The 20902-nt window shown below is 46.2% G+C and overlaps 1 protein-coding gene across 2 annotated transcripts in view; it reads right to left on the bottom strand.

Moving 5' to 3' along the window:
* The window catches only part of LOC121531406 (ankyrin repeat domain-containing protein SOWAHC), a 37094-nt gene extending 22528 nt beyond the window's left edge, over positions 1–14566 (bottom strand). Inside the window, exon 1 of one of the 2 annotated variants that reach the window (XM_041836644.2) lies at positions 14307–14566. In XM_041836644.2, coding sequence (XP_041692578.1) covers positions 14307–14378 — 72 coding nt within the window. In that variant the 5' untranslated portion in view covers positions 14379–14566. The remainder of the gene's footprint in view (positions 1–14306) is intronic. The other variant, XM_041836645.2, reaches the window with a different exon arrangement.
* Positions 14567–20902: the final 6336 nt, after the last annotated feature.

The following is a 20902-nucleotide window of genomic DNA, read 5'->3' as shown; positions in this document are numbered from 1 at the left end:
AAGCAACCTGTCTGTCATCAACAAACTCCTCCCCGCATCTTCCCCTACGGAGAAAGCCGTGTCTTCCCGAGTCGATACGAGGAGCACTGAACCCGAAGCCATGGAGGTGGGTCGTGCACGGTTGTCTCAGAGGAGCGTGCACGTCGATTCAGGCTCGGGTCTGCCTGTATTGTGGAGAAGCTGGTCATTTCGTTCCTTCCTGCCCAGTTCGTCCGGGGAAAAGGGCCGGCTCATCATTAATGGGAGAAGTTTTGGTGAGCCGAGCAGCGGATTCTTCCTCTTCTCCCCGCATTCTGCTCCAGGCATCCCTCCAGTGGCAGTTCCAGAATCTCTCTGTTAGTGCGCTGATTGACTCTGGTGCAGACGAAAGCTTTTGGATAGAGAGTGGGCTCAACAAATGGATTTGGAGACTGTTCCTATGGACTGTCCGCTGCAGGCTAAGGGTCTGAATGGACAATTGTTGACCCATATTACCCATCAGACTGTTCCTGTTTGTCTTAGAGTGTCGGGAAATCATCAGGAGAACATTCAATTCCATATTATCGACTGCCCACAGACCCCTCTGGTCCTTGGTATCCCCTGGCTCATAAGACACAATCCACACATTGATTGGGTGACAGGTAAAATTGTTTCATGGAGCACATTTTGTCATGTGAATTGTTTGTGTTCTGCTCTGACTCCTGCCAGTACTGTGCCCTCGACCTCCACTGGAGTCCATGGATCTTTCTAATGTTCCTGACGTGTATCATGACCTGGCATCCGTTTTCTGCAAACACAGAGCTACTTCTCTTCCTCCTCACCGGCCTTACGACTGTGCCATTGACCTCCAGCCAGGAGCCCCGCTCCCCAGCAGTCGCCTGTACAATCTCTCCCGGCCGGAGACGGAGGCTATGGAGAACTTACATTCGGGACTCCTTGGCGGCAGGTATTATGCGTCCTTCCTCGTCACCTGTAGGAGCGGGATTCTTTTTTGTTGCTAAGAAGGATAAGACCCTCAGACCCTGTATTGATTACCGTGGACTTAACAACATCACCATTAAGAACAAGTATTCTCTGCCTTTGATTAATTCTGCTTTTCCCCTCCTTCATGGTGCTACCATCTTTACGGAAACTGGATCTACGAAATGCGTATCACCTGGTGCGCATTCGTAAAGGTGATGAATGGAAGACTGCCTTCAACACACCCTTGGGACATTTTGAGTATCTGGTTATGCCTTTTGGGTTGTCTAATGCCCCTGCTGTTTTTCAGGCACTAGTCAATGATGTCCTTCGGGACATGTTGAATCGGTTTGTTTTTGTCTATCTGGATGATATCTTGATTTTTCTCAGAGTCCTCCCAGGAACATGAACTGCATGTGCGCCAGGTGTTGCAAAGGTTGTTGGAGAACAAACTGTTTGTGAAGATGGAGAAATGTGAATTTCATGTGTCTGAGACCTCTTTTTGGGTTACATCATCGCTCAGGGGGAGTTGCGGATGGACCCAGCTAAGATCTCTGCTGTCACGGACTGGCCAGCCCCCTCTACCCGCAAACAACTTCAACGATTTCTGGGGTTTGCGAACTTCTATAGGAGGTTCATCAAGGACTACAGCCGCATTGCGGCGCCACTCACCGCTCTCACCTCCATCTCCACGACCGTTCGCTTGGAATGAAGGGGGCCGAATCAGCGTTCGAAGAACTGAAACATCGCTTCGCCTCGGCTCCCATTCTGATGCAGCCGGACCCCGACCGCCAGTTTGTCGTGGAGGTGGATGCATCCGACACTGGGGTAGGTGCGGTGTTGTCACAGCGTTCTCCTGAAGATAACAAACTGCATCCCTGTGCTTTTCTCTCAAGGAAACTTTCTCAGGCAGAGAGGAATTATGATGTTGGCAATCGTGAACTGCTCGCCGTTAAGCTGGCTCTCGAGGAGTGGCGACATTGGTTGGAGGGGGCGGAACAACCCTTCATCGTTTGGACGGATCATAAGAATCTGGCTTACCTCCAGTCAGCGAAGCAGCTCAACCCCCGTCAAGCCAGGTGGGCACTATTTTTTGGGAGATTCAATTTTTCTCTGTCTTACCGTCCTGGATCACGCAACGTCAAGCCTGACGCCCTGTCTCGTGTTCATTCGGCTGTTGATACTGGTAGTAACCCTGAACCCATTTTGCCTCCTACCTGCAGTATTGCGGTCGTCACATGTGACATCGAGGGGATTGTTAGACAGGCTCAACATCATCAAGCTGACCCTGGGAGGGGTCCTCCTAACCGGATGTTTGTCCCTGAGTCTGCTCGCTCCCAGGTACTTCAGTGGGCTCACTCGTCTCCCCTTACCTGTCACCCTGGAGTTTCGCGGACCCTTGACTTTGTGCGACGGAAGTTCTGGTGGGCCACGATGGAGGCGGACACTCGAGCCTTCATTGCTGCTTGTACGGTATGTGCACGAAGTAAGAACTCCACCCAGGCCAGCGCTGGTCATCTACGACCTCTACCTATACCCAGCCGGCCCTGGTCGCATATCGCTATGGATTTTGTCACTGGACTTCCCCCTCGTCTGGAAAGACTGTAATTCTCTACGGTGATTGATCGTTTTTCTAAGTTCGCTCATTTTTTTGGCCCTACCTAAACTGCCCACTGCCAGAGAGACGGCTGATATTTTGGTTGAACATGTGTTCCGCTCTCATGGTCTACCCACGGATATCGTCTCTGACAGGGGTCCCCAGTTTGTCTCCCAGGTGTGGAAAGCTTTCTGTAAAGCTTTGGGCATTACATCCAGCCTGTCCTCTGGATATCACCCCCAGACCAACGGGCAAGCCGAGAGAGCGAACCAGGAGATGGAGACCGCTCTTCGCTGTGTCACAGGGTCTAACCCTGGGTCATGGAGCTCCATGCTCCCCTGGGTGGAATATGCTCATAACACCTTGACTAACGCTTCCTCTGGTTTGTCTCCTTTTCTGTGTGCTCTGGGTTATCAACCTCCCCTGTTCCCTTCTCAAGAGAGGGAACTGGCGGTACCCTCTGTGCAGTCCCACATGCGCCGCTGCTTCAAGGTCTGGAGGAAGGCCAGGGTAGCTCTGTCCCGAGCTTCGGTGTACATGCAGAGGCAAGCCAACCGTCACCGGTCCCAGGCTCCCGGTTACTCTCCTGGTCAAGAGGTATGGCTGAAGTCACGGGACCTTCCATTGAAGGTGGAGTCTAAGAAGATGGCGCCTCGTTTTATAGGACCGTTCAAGATACTGTCTATTGTTAACCCCCTGCGCGGTTAAGCTACAGCTTCCTGCCTCCCTACGGGTTCATTCCACCTTTCATGTTTCCCAGATTAAGCCTGTGTCGGGTTAGCCCTCTGTGCCCGCCCTCTCGTCCCCCTCCTCCGCCCAGGATCGTGGGTGGGGGTCCGGTCTACACTGTCCGGCAACTTCTGGATGTTCGCCGCCGGGTCGTGGTTTCCAGTACCTGGTGGATTGGGAGGGTTATGGTCCTGAGGAACGTTCCTGGGTGCCCAGGAGCTTCATTGTGGATCCTGCTCTGGTCCGAGAGTTTCATAGGTTACATCCCGATAAAGCCCCGCCGGCCGCCAGGTGGCGTCCGTAGAGGGGGGTACTGTTAGGCCTACTGCTGCTAGGTAGCTCTCTCTCTGCTCTCTCCCTTCCCTCTGTCTGTCCTTGATTGCAGGAGTGAAGTCTGGTGTGCGGGAGTCAGGGTTCCAGCTGCAGCTCATTCACCATAATCACCTCAGCCTTTAAGACCCGGTCAAACTTACCACTCATCGTCAGATCATAGTCAAGACGACCATGTTAGTCTCGCTGCCGACTCAACCTGTTTATTTTTGCTCTTTGTGTTTTGGCCTGTTCTATTTACTTTTTCTCCTGTGCCACAGATATTTGGAACCTGACTCCTGCCTCCGCTTCACTCCTGCCACCACCATCCTGCTCTCCACTACCGGACCTCTCTTTTGGACTCACCACGGACACTAGGACATTACGGTACCACACCTGCCCTGACCTGGATCTGTTACCCTCCCTGTAACCTGGACTTGCTCTTCCCCTATTATTGGAAACCTGGACTATTGAACATTTTAAATAAACATGTTAAACCTTCTCTGGCTTGGTGTACTTGTCTGCATTTGGGTTCTAATACTGGTAAATCATAACATGATGTCGCCATAGTCTAGGACCGATAGCAACGTCAACTGAATAATCTGCTTTCTACTATTTAGCGAGTGGCAGGACCTATTTCTATAGAAGCCCATTTTTATTCTCAGCTTCTTAACTAACTCATCAATATGCCTTTTAAAAGACAGCTTTTCACGATCAATATGGACACCATCCAAAGTACATATGTTTAAATCATCAGAATTTTTTGTTTGCGTTCTAAAGAACAACATATACTTAGTTTTACCTGCATTCAATACTAATTTCAGGTCAATAAAGTTTTTCTGTTATACAATGAAGGCAGACTGTAGTTCAGATAGAGCCTGGTCAATAGCATACACAACAGTATCATCGGCATACAAGTGCATCTTCCAATTTTTACAGACAAGTCAATATTGTTAATGTAAACAGTAAAAAGTACAGAACCCAGAATTGACCTCTGCGGGACACCTTTCGTTATGTCCAGATAACCTGTTTCAATACCATCAGTAGATACACATTGACATCTATCTGTCAAGTAATTTTTAAACCACTTACATGCAGCCTGGTCTAGGCCAATTGAGGAAAGCCTCTGAATTAGAAATAAGTGATCAATAGTATCGAAGGCCTTTGACAGGTTAATGAAGACGGCAGCACAATGTTGCCTTTTATCCATACAGTTAACCACATCATTTATAACTAGGGAGCAGTAGAGGTAGTGCTATGACCTGGTCTAAAATCAGACTGATGTACACTACCAGTCAAAGTTTGGACACACCTACTCATTCAAGGGTTTTTCTTTATTTTTTACTATTTTTTAAATAAAGAAAAACCCTGGAATGGGTAGGTGTGTCCAAACTTTTGACTGGTACTGTACAGTCGTGGTCAAAAGTTTTGAGAATGCCACAAATACTGTTCTTCCTCTGTTAACCATGGTTACGTGCAAGGAAACACGTGCCGTCATCATTGCTTTGCACAAAAAGGGCAAATCAACCATTTATTGGATCATCAAGGACTTCAAGGAGAGAGGTTCAATTGTTGTGAAGATGGGTCAGGGCGCCCAAGAAAGTCCAGCAAGCGCCAGGACCGTCTCCTAAAGTTGATTCAACAGCGGGATCGGGGCACCACCAGTGCAGCGTGAATCCAAAATGGCGTAGTAGTGCAGTCCTGTTTTTGTCGTGTGTCTGTAAATAGCCTGTAAATACCCTGTTTTTTATTTATTTTTCGTACAAATTTCCCTATCAGACTTTTCATCCTTCTACAAAATATACTTTCCTGCAACCCGCCTCACTCAATGTGGAACGGATTCTATTATTGACTTACCTTTTATCTAGAATCTCCAGTTGAAACTAGCTAGCCAGCTAACTAGCTACTTGCTATTAGCCACAGTTAGCGGTATTTCACCCAGAACATTGGATTTTTCTGCCGGAATAATTTAATCACTGGACATTAATCACCGGATCGCAACTAGCTAGCCGCAACCGAATGGATGTTGCTGTTTGGCTAATCACTACTGCCCCCGATGCAAGCACCAGTTAGCCTCGAGCTAGCCTAGAGCCAGGCCCATATCCCGGCTATCTACCTCTCGGTCTACCGGACGGGAGTAGCCAGCTAACTAGCTACTTGCTATTAGCTACCGTTAGCGTTTTTTCACCATTGTCCGTGGCCTGCACCACCTACCAGCCAGCTCTAGCCTGGACTATTATTCGGCCAGTCTGCACTGTCTGCACAGCGCGTTATCGACCCAGAACATATCAGTTTTTCTGCCGGCATCACTGAATCACTGGACCTTTAACTCCGGATTCATCGCTACCAGCTAGCTGCAACAAAATGGACGTTGTGGTTTGGCTAATCATCCTGAGCTAGGCCCATCTCCCGGCTATCTACCTCTCTGTCAACCGGACGGGACCACCTAGTGTTGACACGGAGCCCCGCCGATCCTACACGACTGGTCTGCCGACGAAATCGTCTGATGTGGTTACAACAGGCTTCCCGTTACGACGTCGACCACGAAGATTCCATCTGCTAGCCCCGGCCCGCTAGCACACGCTAGCCGTGGCCTCTTGCTCGCTAGTGCTTTAGCAGCCCCCGAACTACCTCCGAACTATCCTATTGCTGTTCACCGGACCTTATGATAACTCAACTATACAGCTGATGCTGCTGGACTGTTCCTTTTTACGGTACCGCATCCTGTTTATGTTTAGCCTCAGCCCAAACTGTGTCGTCATTACCAGCTGTTGCTTTAGCTCTCTCAAATTACACCTGTGATTGCTTTATGCCTCTCTCCCATGTCAATATGGTTTGCTTATTGCTGTTTCGGTTATTTCTAATTGTACTATTTCACTGTAGATCCCCCAGCTCTGCTAAACCTGCCTTAGATAGCTCCTTTGTCCCACCCCCCATACACGCGGAGACCGACTCAATCGGTGCCTCCAGTGATGCTATCTCTTTCATTGTTACCCAACGCTTAGGTTTACCTCCACTTTACTCATATCCTTCCATATCCTTGTCTGTACATAATGCCCTGAATCTTTTCTACAACGCCCAGAAATCTGCCCCCTTTATTCTATGTACCCAACGCACTAGAAGATCAGTTCTTAAAGCCTTTAGCCGTATCCTTATTCTAGTCCTCCTCTGTTCCTCTGGTGATGTAGAGGCTAACCCAGGCCCTGCAGCCCTCAGTATCACTCCTACTCCCCAGGCGCTATCATTTGTTGACTTCTGTAATCGCAAAGCCTTGGTTTCTTGCATGTTAATATCAGAAGTCTACTTCCTAAGTTTGAGTTATTCACTGCATTAGCACACTCCGCCAACCCTGATGTTCTAGCAGTGTCTGAATCCTGGCTTAGGAAGGCCACCAAAAATTCTGAAATTTCCATCCCCAACTATAACATTTTCCGTCTAGATAGAACTGCCAAAGGGGGTGGAGTTGCAATCTACTGTAGAGATAGCCTGCAGAGCTCTATCATACTATCCAGGTCTGTGCCCAAACAGTTTGAGCTTCTACTTCTAAAAACCACCTTTCCAGAAATAAGTCTCTCACTGTTGCCGCTTGCTACAGACCCCCCTCAGCCCCCAGCTGTGCCCTGGACACCATATGTGAATTGATTGCCCCCCATTTATCCTCAGAGTTCGTACTGATTGGTGACCTAAATTGGGATATGCTTAACACCCCGGCCATCCTACAATCCAAACTAGATGCCCTCAATCTCACACAAATTATCAACGAACCTACCAGGTACAACCCTAAATCCGTAAACATGGGTACCCTCATAGATATCATCCTGACTAACTTACCCTCTAAATACACCTCCGCTGTCTTCAACCAGGATCTCAGCGATCACTGCCTTATTGCCTGCGTCCGTAACGAGTCCGCGGTCAAACGACCACCCCTCATCACTGTCCTTCCTAATTGACCTGGCCCAGGTATCCTGGATGGATATAGATCTCATTCCGTCAGTAGAGGATGCCTGGTTGTTCTTTAAAAGTAATTTCCTCTCAATCTTAAATAAACATGCCCCATTCAAAAAATACAGAACTAAGAACAGATATAGCTCCTGGTTCTCCTCAGACTTGACTGTCCTTGACCAGCACAAAAACATCCTGTGGCGTACTGCATTAGCATCAAATAGCCCCCGCGATATGCAACTTTTCAGGGAAGTTAGGAACCAATATACACAAGCAGTCAGGAAAGCAAAGGCTAACTTTTTCAAACAGAAATTTGCATCCTGTAGCACTAACTCCAAAAAGTTTTGGGACACTGTAAAGTCCATGGAGAATAAGAGCACTTCCTCCCAGCTGCCCACTGCACTGAGGCTAGGAAACACTATCACCACCGCTAAATCTACAATAATCGAGAATTTCAACAAGCATTTTGCTACGGCTGGCCATGCTTTCCACCTGGCTACCACTACCCCGGCCACCAACTCTGCACCCTCCGCTGCAACTTGCCCATGCCCCCCCGCTTCTCCCTTCACACAAATTCAGACAGCTGATGTTCTGAAAGAGCTGCAAAATCTGGACCCCTACAAATCAGCTGGGCTAGACAATCTGGACCCTTTCTTTCTAAAACTAGCCACCGAAATTGTCGCAACCCCTATTACTAGCCTGTTCAACCTCTCTTTCGTAACGTCTGAGATCCCCAGAGATTGGAAAGCTGCCGCGGTCATCCCCCTCTTCAAAGGGGGTGACACTCTAGATCCAAACTGTTACAGACCTATATCCATCCTGCCCTGCCTTTCGAAAGTATTTGAAAGCCAAGTTAACAAACAGATCACCGACCATTTCGAATCCCACCGTACCTTCTCCGCTATGCAATCCGGTTTCGAGCTGGTCATGGGTGCACTTCAGCCACGCTCAAGGTCCTAAACGATATTATAACCGCGATCGATAATAGACAGTACTGTGCAGCCGTCTTCATCGACCTGGCCAAGGCTTTCGACTCTGTCAACCACCGCATTCTTATTGGCAGACTAAATAGCCTTGGTTTCTCAAATGACTGCCTCGCCTGGTTCACCAACTACTTCTCAGATAGAGTTCAATGTGTCAAATCGGAGGGCCTGTTTTCTGGACCTATGGCAGTCTCTATGGGGGTGCCACAGGGTTCAATTCTTGGGACGACTCTTTTCTCAGTGTATATCAATGATGTCGCTCTTGCTGCTGGTGACTCTCAGATCCACCTCTACGCAGACGACACCATTTTGTAAACATCTGGCCCTTCATTGGACACTGTGTTAACAAACCTCCAAACGAGCTTCAAAGCCATACAACACTCCTTCAGTAGCCTCCAACTGCTCTTAAACACTAGTAAAACTAATCAATCGAACGCTGCTGGCACCCTCCCACCCGACTAGAATCACTACTCTCGACGGGTCTGACCTAGAGTATGTGGACAACTACAAATACCTAGGTGTCTGGTTAGACTGTAAACTCTCATTCCAGACTCACATTAAGAATCTCCAATCCAAAGTTAAATCTAGAATCAGCTTTCTATTTCGCAACAAAGCCTCCTTCACTCATGCTGCCAAACATGCCCTCGTAAAACTGACTATCCTACCGATCCTTGACTTCGGCGATGTCATTTACAAAATAGCCTCCAACACTCTACTCAGCAAATTGGATGTAGTCTATCACAGTGCCATCCGTTTTGTCTCCAAAGCCCCATACACTACCCACCACTGTGACCTGTACGCTCTTGTTGGCTGGTCCTCACTACATGTCCGTCGTCACACCCACTGGCTCCACGCCATCTATAAATCACTGCTAGGCAAATCCCCACCTTATCTTAGCTCATTGGTCACCATAGCAGCACCCACCCGTAGTCTGCACGCCAGCAGGTATATCTCACTGGTCATCCCCAAAGCAAACACCTCCTTTGGCCGCCATTCCTTCCAGTTCTCTGCTGCCAATGACTGGAACGAATTGCAAAAATCTCTGAAGCTGGAGACTCTTATCTCCCTCACTAACTTTAAGCATCAGTTGTCAGAGCACCTTACCGATCACTGCACCTATACACAGCCCATCTGAAATTAGCCCACTCAACTACCTCATCCCTATATTGTTATTTATTTTGCTCTTTTGCACCCCAGTATCTCTATTTGCACATAATCTCTTGCACATCTAGCATTCCAGTGTTAATACTAATTGTAATTATTTTGCACTATAGCCTATTTATTGCCTTACCTCCATAACTTGCTACATTTGCACACACTGTATATATATTTTCTGTTGTATTTTTTTACTTTATGTTTTTTTACCCCATATGTAACTCTGTGTTGTTGTTTTTATCGCACTGCTTTGCTTTATCTTGGCCAGGTCGCAGTTGTAAATGAGAACTTGTTCTCAACTGGCTTACCTGGTTAAATAAAGGTGAAATAAAAATAAATAAAAAAAAGAGCTTGGCTCAGGAATGGCAACAGGCAGGTGTGAGTGCATCTGCACGCACAGTGAGGCGAAGACTTTTGGAGGATGGCCTGGTGTCAAGAAGGGCAGCAAAGAAGCCACTTCTCTCCAGGAAAAACATCAGGGACAGACTGATATTCTGCAAAAGGTACAGGGATTGGACTGCTGAGGACTGGGGTAAAGTCATTTTCTCTGATGGATCCCCTTTCCGATTGTTTGGGGCATCCGGAAAACACCTTGTCCGGAGAAGACAAGGTGAGCGCTACCATCAGTCCTGTGTCATGCCAACAGTAAAGCATCCTGAGACCATTCATGTGTGGGGTTGCTTCTCAGCCAAGGGAGTGGGCTCACTTACAATTTTGCCTAAGAACACATCCATGAATAAAGAATGGTACCAACACATCCTCCGAGAGCAACTTCCCCCAACCATCCAAGAACAGTTTGGTGACGACCAATGCCTTTTCCAGCACGGTGGAGCACCTTGCCATAAGGCAAAAGTGATAACTAAGTGGCTTGGGGAACAAAACATCAACATTTTGGGTCCATGGCCAGGAAACTCCCCAGACCATAATCCCATTGAGAATTTGTGGTCGATCCTCAAGAGGTGGGTGGACAAACAAAACCCCACAAATTCTGACAAACTCCAAGCATTGATTATATAAGAATGGGCTACCATCAGTCAGGATGTGGCCCAGAAGTTAATTGACAGCATGCCAGGGCGGATTGCAGAGGTCTTGAAAAAGAAGGGTCAACACTGCAAATATTGACTCTTTGCATAAACTTAATGTAATTGTCGATAAAAGCCTTTGACACTTATGAAATGCTTGTAATTATAGTTTAGTATACCATAGTAACATCTGACAAAATATTTAATAACACTGAAGCAGCGAACATTGTGAAGACCAATACTTGTGTCATTCTCAAAACTTTTGACCACGACTGCACATTTAGAATACATTTCAAAGATAAGAAAGATCTTAGCTGAGAATTAATCAAGGATTCTAATATTTTAGTTAGACAAGAAAGTTTAGAAATAGGGCGATAATTATTTAGGTCACAAGGGTCACCATATTTGTGAAGGGTGAGTACATGGGCCTCCTTCCAAACCTCGGGGATAGTACCAGATACAGTGCCTTCGGAAAGTATTCAGACCCCTTGCTTTTCCCACATTTTGTTACGTGACAGCCTTATTCTAAAATGATTTAAATGAATAAAAATCCTCAGCAATCTACACATAATAACCCATAATGACAAAGCGAAAACAGGTTTGCTAATTTATACAAAATAAAAAACAGAAATACTTATTTACATAAGTATTCAGAACCTTTGCTATGAGATTCGAAATTGAGCTCAAGTGCATCCTGTTTCCACTGATAATCCTTGAGATGTTTCTACAACTTGATTAGAGTCCACCTGTGGTAAATTAAATTGATTGGACATGATTTGGAAAGGCACACACCTGTCTATATAAGGTCCCACAGTTGACAGTGCATGTCAGAGCAAAAACCAAGCCATGAGGTCAAAGGAATTGTCCGTAAACTGCCGAGACAGGAGGCACAGATCTGGGGAAGGGTACCAAAAAATGAATGCCATCATTCTTAAATGGAAGAAGTTTGGAACCACCAAGACTCTTCCTAGAGCTGGCCGCCCGGCCAAACTGAGCAATCGCGGGAGAAAGGCCTTGGTCAGGGAGGTGACCAAGAACCTGATGGTCACTCTGACAGAGCTCCAGAGTTCCTCTGTGGAGATGGGAGAACCTTTCAGAAGGACAACCATCTCTGCAGCACTTCACCAATCAGGCCTTTATGGTAGACTGGCCAGACAGAAGACTCTCCTCAGGAAAAGGCACATGACAGCCCGCTTGGAGTTTGCCAAAAGGCACCTAAAGGACTCTCAGACCATGATGAAACCAAGATTGAACTCTTTGGCCTGAATGCCATGTGTCACGTCTGGAGGACACCTGGCACCATCCCTACGGGCTTGCATGGTGGTGGCAGCATCATGCTGTGGGGAATGTGTTTCAGCGGCAGGGACTGAGAGACGAAAGATGAACGGAGCAAAGTACAGAGAGATTCTTGATGAAAACCTACTCCAGAGTGCTCAGGACCTTAGACTGGGGCGAAGGTTCACCTTCCAAAAGGATAACGACCCTAAGCACACAGCCAAGACAACGCAGGAGTGGCTTCGGGACAAGTCTCTGAATGTCTTTGAGTGGCTTAGCCAGAACCCGGACTTGAACCCGATTGAACCTCTCTAGAGAGACCTGAAAATAGCTGTGCCTAACCTGACAGAGCTTGAGAGGATCTGCAGAGAAGAATGGGAGAAACTCCCCAAATACAGGTGTGCCAAGCTTGTAGCATCATACCCAAGAAGACTCTAGGTTGTAATCGCTGCCAAAGGTGCTTCAACAAAGTACTGAGTAAAGGGTCTGAATACTTATGTAAATGTGATATTTCCGGGGAGTTTTTCTTTATAAATGTGCAAAAATGTATAAGAAATGGTTTTTGCTATGTCATTATGGGGTATTGTGTGTAGATTGATGAGTGGAAAATAAACAATTTCATCAATTTTAGAATAAGGCTGTAACTAAACAAAATATGGAAAAAGTCAAGGGGTCTGAATACTTTCCGAATGCACTGTATCTGCATGCAGTTCCTAGGAGAGAAGTGGTGGAGGGTGGTGTGGGGGGCAATGTTGCTGGCTGTTCTCCAGTCTCTGTGAGGCGCCATGGGATACAAGTCTAAAGGAGCGTCTGATTTGTCTCAGGGAGTTGGTGGCTGATCTGTTGCCCCTGTGGGGTGAGGTGGAGCAACATCCTTTAACGTCCTGGCAAAGGTGAGGACAGCCGCCTTGAACAAGTGTACATTATCATACAGACAGTACAGGCTAAGGGTGGGCTGGTGGGCCAATTTGACATTTGGCCATTTAGCAGAGTCCCGGGAGAGACTGGCATTTATCCTTTCGACGGTGGCAGGGTGAAAATCTCTTCTCTGGAGCAGGGTGGACATTACAATCCTGGCATCAGCGAAGGTGGTATTCCCTCCAGATTACCCTCCCAAGTGATGTGGCCACCTTTTCCTGAGCACGCTGCTCATTGGTTCCAGTATGTACAATGATAAGGCGTGGTGAGCCAAGCTGGGCCACGGTCAGGAACGCCATGGCTCTCTCAGATGTGGGGCACCACAACTTTGCCACCACTCTATTTTTTTTAATGAATAAAAATAGAGTGAATTTTCCATTGGAGTCCATCATCAAAACAATGTCAGGCTTCTTCTCAGGTCTGTGGAGGATGGCAGGAGTGAGAGCAATCACAGACCGTGAGACTGGGCTGGAGGGGGTCAGCTTGGTTGGTGGATCGGTTTGTTGGGTTTGTTGGATGGTTGGGTTGGTTGACGGGCTTGTTCAACAGTTTGCTGGGTCCTAGGTTTTTACTGGAATCTTTACGGAGTGGGTGGTGGTGGCTGACCAATTCCTGCCTCAGATCTTGTTGCTCCTTCTGCAGGTCCTTGAGATGGCTTATATTGACTGGGGTGGACAGTTCCTCTCCTACTCTGCACACTTCCATCCTGAGGGACTGGTTGTCCTCCTCAACGCACCTGATAGCATACAGCAACTCCCAGATTTCATCCCTATGCTGAAGCACCAGGCTGATCTCCTCCTCTCTGAGATGCTGTGATACTGCAGGTGTCACATGTGAGAGCGGCATGCTGAGGGCTATGCCTGCTGCAGGTGGGGGAAGGAGAGGGACACTAGGGACTACATCCTGGGACACAGAGGAAGTGGAGGCTGTTGTAGGCAGTTTTGGTGGAGAGGTTTTGAGTTCGGCAACAAGAGGTCTCATTTGGTTAAAGTACTGGACAAATGTATCCAGACTGGCCTCTGAACCTTGAACCATCACAGTGCCGTTATTATAAATATTAATGTTACGTTTGTGGGTGGAATCAATGTGCAATTGCCTCAATGTTCTATTTCCTGACATTTTAAGTTCATCGTTGCCCTTGTGGAGAGCTGTGTGCCAAGCATCCGTGTAAAAGACACACCCTCCTCCACTTACCCTCGCCTTATGCCCTTGGGAGAATCCCCGCGGCCAGAAACGCCCCATAATTCAATTTGCGATGATTGTACATCCGCTAAGAAAAGTCAGCCAAAACTTAAAACCAACATCAATATGGAGAAGTCAACATACAAGTGTAAGGAAAACGTAATGATGTTTTTGTTTGGTTAGCTTTTGGAAACATTAGCTAGCGCATACAACTTTCCCTGACATCACACTTATACATTGCAATTTCCGATTTACCTGATATCTGACTGCTAGTATTCGATGTCTGCGGAGGCGTTGTCTTCTAGCCAAGATATTAAATGCAATCATAATTGACTGTAGCGCATATAAAGCACACAACAGCTACCGGTGGTTCCATGATGACTGAAAACACAACTGTGGAACGAACGAGTGACGACTTTCCGGGCAAGGGCGGTCTATTTAAAATGAATTCATTCTCCCCTCGCCCCTTGCCCTGCAAGTGTCAACTTATCATATGTCATGATACGTCATCAGAAGTGTCCACTTAATTTGAGGGCTGAGGGGAGAGGGTGTGTCTTTTACGTGTTTGGAATGCAGCCAAGGTCATTGAAACAATGCTTAAAGAATGCATCCATCTTCATCTCCTTGGTGATCTCTTTGAACAATGCACTCTGCTCTATAATGATGTGCATATGTCTCTTGATGATAGCACTTATTTAAATAATGCACCTATAGATAAATGCACTTTTTAAACAATGCACTTTTATGAATAATACAAATAAAGATATTAAATGTTTTTTTAATTAAACAACACAGTACACATTAGATATTTTCAAAATTTTCAGAATGCTCCAACCTCCAAGTGCTCTTTTGCTTGTTTGATTGTTTATCTGAATGCTTGTTTCCCTATCAAGGCCTGAACTATCCACCAGAAATCCCTGAGAAATCTTTCATCTTTCTCCCTCTGTTGATTTTGTGTTTGTTTATAGTGCCCTATCCAATTCCTGCCTTGTCTTGTCTGATGATTCGGCAGATTAGCCTTGCCAGAACCAAATCGATCAATCTGTCAACATCTCTCAAAATCAAACTATTTCCACAAAAGTAAAGTATCTTGTGATTCCTCTAGATGAGCAGAACATAGCAATGCACAAAAATAACTAAACTGTTTACATATAACAAAATAATTTAACAAAACAATCACATTTAAGGAGGAGCTCTTCTTAAAGCTGCTTATATGTAACTTTTCGGTCGACCCGACCAAATTCACATAGAAATGTAAATTATAGATCTGTCATTCTCAATGAAAGCAAGTCTGAGAAGCTGTAGATCTGTTCTATTTGTGCCATTTCTATGCTTCCCGTTCTTAAATTTAGTTTTTGCGTCTTTTACTGTCAGTTTTATACACCAGCTTCAAACAGCTGAAAATACAATATTTTTGGTTATTGAAAATATATTTCACAGCGGTTTAGATGGTACAATGATTCTCTACACACATTGCTTTTTTTATTCACATAAACTGAAATTAGGCGAACTATTAGAATTGTAGCAACCAGGAAATGGCGGAGCAATTTCTGCATATTGCACCTTTAACTGATGCTGCTCATGGAATTGGTTGCTAGGAGATATAGTTTGAAAGCTGCAGAACAATAGTTGCGGATATACAGTATTACACATACAATTATGGGTACTAATACATCACATTACAGAACTTAAACAAAACAGCAGAAGTTACTGTATCTGAATGGCTTTTCTATGTGCATTACCAACATAAGAGACAGCAGGCCAAGTAATAGAGGAAGGGATTATAGTGGGAGAGAAAGAAGGGGTATCAACATACTGTAGGCTACTTACAGTGATGAAGTCCTGGTGAGAGCATCAAACACATGGGAATAGGGTGTAAATGTTAGGCATCTGATGAAAATAAATGGGTCTAATTTATTACCATACTATTTATGGTATATGTCATTACTTTTACATGTACTCTACATTAACTGTATTATAAGCAGTTCCTTGAATACAAGTAGGCCTACCAGATGGCTTTCAGAGGGTCCTTATCTGAAGATCTCATCTTAAAACAAGGTCAATGACATCAACCTTGCAATCTGACAGCTTTTGTGGAGGTGAAATGGTCCATGAAAGCTTTATGTCTCAAGAGGGGGCGAGTTGGGGGACAAGACAGCAACTATATGCCAGTTCAATTCATAACACTGTCTGACAAAGCTTGATGTGATTGACTGATAAGGGCTCAAGCTAACCTTTCCTGGTGTTGTTTTTTGTCTTTCAATCTCAGTAGCCTCAGTTGCCCATCAACCCATCAACAGAAGCCCTCTTATCTGATCCTAAATGAGCAGAAGCAGCTCCCCAGTGCCACCATGCTGAATCCTATATGAAGCCAGAGAGTGTGTGTGTGCGTGTGTGCATGTGTGCGTGTGTGCGTGTGTGTGTGTGCGCGTTTAGTGTCAATCCCAATGGGAGATGGGTTTGAAAAATGTGCCAGTCAAAATGATGGCTTTGGACAGACCAGATCAAACAGGTTTACCCTAGTCCATAGCCTTATATTTGGTATCTGAGGATGAGGTAGAGGGTGAGGGTTAGGGGGATGGGGCTGAGGATGAGGTAGAGGGTGAGGGTTAGGGGGATGGGGCTGAGGATGAGGTAGAGGGTGGGGGTTAGGGGGAGGTAGTACCTTCTTGATGGCCAGGCTGGGGGTCCTGTGTGAGGAGCTGTCGGAGAGCAGTGGTGTTCCCAAGGGCACAGGATCATAGACAATCCTTTTCCAGAGGATCCAACCGGAACCTGCGGAACACAGACTGAGGAAAGAGAAAGAGAGAGGAGAGGAGAGGAGAGGAGAGGAGAGGAGAGGAGAGGAGAGGAGAGGAGAGGAGAGGAGAGGAGAGGAGAGGAGAGGAGAGGAGAGGAGAGGAGAAACAAAACACTCCTGTCAACTATTTCATGTCATTTTCCCTAAAATCCTCAGATGTCTTCTTCCGGAGCACACATCCAGTCTGAAGTCTCTCCTGGGTTGTGTTCCAAATGGTACCCTATTTCCTATATAGTTCACTACTTCCCTGGCCAAAAGTAGTGCACTATATGGGGAATAGGGTGCCATTTGGGATGCAGTCCCAGTGTCTCTGAACATTTCATGAGCCTCATATTACCATGTGATGAGTAGGGAAGACATTCCCTTAATCTTCACACTGGAAAGGCTATTATCAATGGGAAGTCTGGAAATTAGTCCTGATAATAAACAAACAAAGCCAACTAACAAAGTAGTTAAGGATCTACATGCAGGCAGGGAATCTGTGGTAGAAGCAGCACGTCCTCCCTCCAGGGCAAAAGAGAGGCAACTCAAATCTGACTTAAGCTGGCAAATCAAGGCTATAGATTAATTTGAGGGGAAATTGTGATTTTCAGCATTTGAGGCTGAGGCAAAGACGAATTGTCAAACACTGCTACTCTGAATAGTAGTGCAACAATCTAACAAACAGTGCCACATGTATCTTTATAATATAATATAATAATATGCCATTTAGCTGTATTATAACGTATGGGTGGTCCCGGGGATCGAACCCACTACCCTGGCGTTACAAGCGCCATGCTCTACCAATTGAGCTACAGAGTGCACTCACATGTGCAAATCATCTAAAAACATTTGTGTTTTCTTTAGGTTGTAGAATCATATTTAAACTTCTCTGAACATCGGTCTACTATAACTACTATATCACACCAGCCCACAGTCTCCCATCCCAACTACCCTACCACCTCTCTGTTATGTCAAATCAAATCAAATCAAATGTTATTGGTCACATACACATATTTAGCAGATGTTATTGCGGGTGTAGCGAAATGCTTGTGTTCCTAGCTCCAACAGTGCAGTAGTATCTAACAATTCACAACAATACACACAAATCTAAAAGTAAAAGAATGAAATTAAGAAATATATAAATATTAGGATGACCAATGTCGGAGTGGCATTGACTAAAATACAGTAGAATAGAATTAAGCAATAAGGCCAGAGGGGGTGTGGTATATGGCCAATATACCACAGCTAAGGGCTGTTCCCAGGCACGACGCAACGAGGCAAAATGTTTTGTCATACCCATAGTATACGGTCTGATATACCATGACTTTCAGCCAATCAGCATTCAGGGCTCGAACCACCCAGTTTATAATACAGTATATACATATGAAATGAGTAAAGCAGTATGTAAACATTATTAAAGTGACTAGTGTTCCATTATTAAAGTGACCAGTGATTCCATGTCTATGTGTTATTCCTGTGTCGTCGTCGTCGTGTGAGGTTGTGTCTCTCTCTGGCGGGAGGTAAGCTTGGCCTATATAGCTTATATACATAGTTTAAGCTTTGTCGAGTAAAGCTTAAACTATGTATTTAGATTGTAGTTAGGTATTGTAGGTAGTTATCGTGGGTTGTTGTATGTAATTATTGTAGGTAAGTATTGTATTCGGCTGAGCCCGGTGAAGCACGAAGCTAGCTAACCCACTACCTGGACTAGCTAGCGGGTAGCTACTGGTAACTATTAGCAACTGTGGATAGTTGTTTCACGCCTGAGAGTACCTGTAATTACGCCAGCTAGCTGCCTACAATAATTACATACAATAATGCCTACCATTCAGCTGTTTTTCTAACCTCATTGTCTGAAGCGTTAATGTTAGGTAGTAAGTAGCTACTGTGCTCGAAATGTAGCTAGCTTGTTGCTACCTGGATAGCTACTAAACAATAGCTGGAACAACCTAGCTAACAGACGCGAACTGGCCGAATCGATTCAGTGGCTAGCTTTGCACTTGGCTAGCTAACAGTAGCTGCTAGGGGTAAGTTATAACCTACATTTGTGTTTTGTTTTTACATACTGGTAGCCAGAGTCGTTCAAGGGAATTCGGGACATGGGTGACTAGTTAACGTTAGCTTGGCTCTCTCTGTGTGTTCGTGCCGTGGGAGGACGGGTTTCTTCGTTGGCAGAAAGCAATGGCTAGCTAGTATGCTAATTATTCTAGCTAACTAACTGGCTGAATAAGTTGACGACGGACTCGCTCAAGCTGTCGGGACTAACCCACAACATTAGACACGGACACGAATGATCTGCTTGGCGTGTTGACACACTGGTGGTTTGTTGTGGCCGAGTATTGGTGCTAAACCGTGTTGTTGGAGGCCGGCATGCTAGTTGGCTGTGGCGTCATATGACTAGGTGCCCTGGACGGTTTTCACGGAAGAATACTGTACCAAGTTAGCTAGCTGAATAAACTAAGTTAGTCTATTCCTAGAAAACATTGAACCGCTGTAGTTTACAACAATTATAGTTTCTGAGGTGGAAGTTGGGAGAGTTATATTTGGGTGTTTCAGTGAAACGTAAGTGAGGGAGGCCCCGCTCTCTCGCTTTCCCAGATGTTTAGTTCATTTCATTCCGATCTCCTTTGCATTATTGTAGCCATTTTCTGTAGCCTGTCAACTATGCCTCTGTCTATCCCTGTTCTCTCCTCTCCGCACAGGCTATACAAACGCCTCACACCGCGTGGCTGCTGCCTCTCTAACCTGGTGGTCCCTGCACGCACGACCCACGTGGAGTTCCAGGTCTCCGGCAGCCTCTGGAATTGCCGTTCTGCGGCCAACAAGGCAGAGTTCATCTCAGCCTATGCTACCCTCCAGTCCCTCGACTTCTTGGAGCTGACGGAAACATGGATTACCACTGAAAACACTGCTACTCCTACTGCTCTCTCCTCGTCTGACCATGTGTTCTCGCATACCCGAGAGCATCTGGTCAGTGGGGTGGTGGCACAGGAATCCTCATCTCTCCCAATTGGACATTCTCTCTTTTCCCCCTGACCCATCTGTCTATCTCCTCATTTGAATTCCATGCTGTCACAGTCACTAGCCCATTCAAGCTTAACATCCTTGTCATTTATCACCCTCCAGGTTCCCTTGGAGAGTTCATCAATGAGCTTGACAAGTTCCTTTCCTGAGGATGGCTCACCCCTCACAGTTCTGGGTGACTTCAACCTCCCTATGTCTACCTTTGACTCATTTCTCTCTGCCTCCTTCTTTCCACTCCTCTCCTCTTTTGACCTCACCCTCTCACCGTCCCCCCCTACTCACAAGGCAGGCAATACGCTTGACCTCATCTTTACTAGATGCTGTTCTTCTACTAATCTCACTGCAACTCCCCTCCAAGTCTCCGACCACTACTTTGTATCCTTTTCTCTCTCGCTCTCCTCCAACACTACTCACTCTGCCCCTACTCAGATGGTAATACGCCGTCGCAACCTTCGCTCTCTCTCTCCCGCTACTCTCTCCTCTTCCATCCTATCATCTCTTCCCTCTGCTCAATCCTTCTCCCTCCAATATCCTGATTCTGCCTCCTCAACCCTCCTCTCCTCCCTTTCTGCATCCTTTGACTCTCTATGTACCCTATCCTCCCGGCCGGCTCGGTCCTCCCCTCCTGCTCCGTGGCTTGACGACTCATTGCGAGCTCACAGAACAGGGCTCCGGGCAGCCGAACAGAAATGGAGGAAAACTAGACTCCCTGCGGACCTGGCATCTTTTCACTCCCTCCTTCTACATTTTCTTCATCTGTTTCTGCTGCTAAAGCCACTTTCTACCACTCTAAATTCCAAGCATCTGCCTCTAACCCTAGGAAGCTCTTTGCCACCTTCTCCTCCCTGCTGAATCCTCCTCCCACTCCCCCCCTCCTCCCTCTCTGTGGATGACTTCGTCAACCATTTTGAAAAGATGGTTGACGACATCCGATCCTCGTTTGTTAAGTCAAATGACACTGCTGGTCCTACTCACACTGCCCTACCCTATGCTTTGACTTCTTTCTCCCCTCTCTCTCCAGATGAAATCTTGCGACTTGTGACGG

The sequence above is a fragment of the Coregonus clupeaformis genome, chromosome 19 (genome assembly GCF_020615455.1).
Source record: "Coregonus clupeaformis isolate EN_2021a chromosome 19, ASM2061545v1, whole genome shotgun sequence".
Classification (NCBI taxonomy): domain Eukaryota; kingdom Metazoa; phylum Chordata; class Actinopteri; order Salmoniformes; family Salmonidae; genus Coregonus; species Coregonus clupeaformis.
The sequence above is the reverse complement of the archived record's forward strand: the minus strand, read 5'-3'. Positions and strand labels throughout refer to the sequence as shown.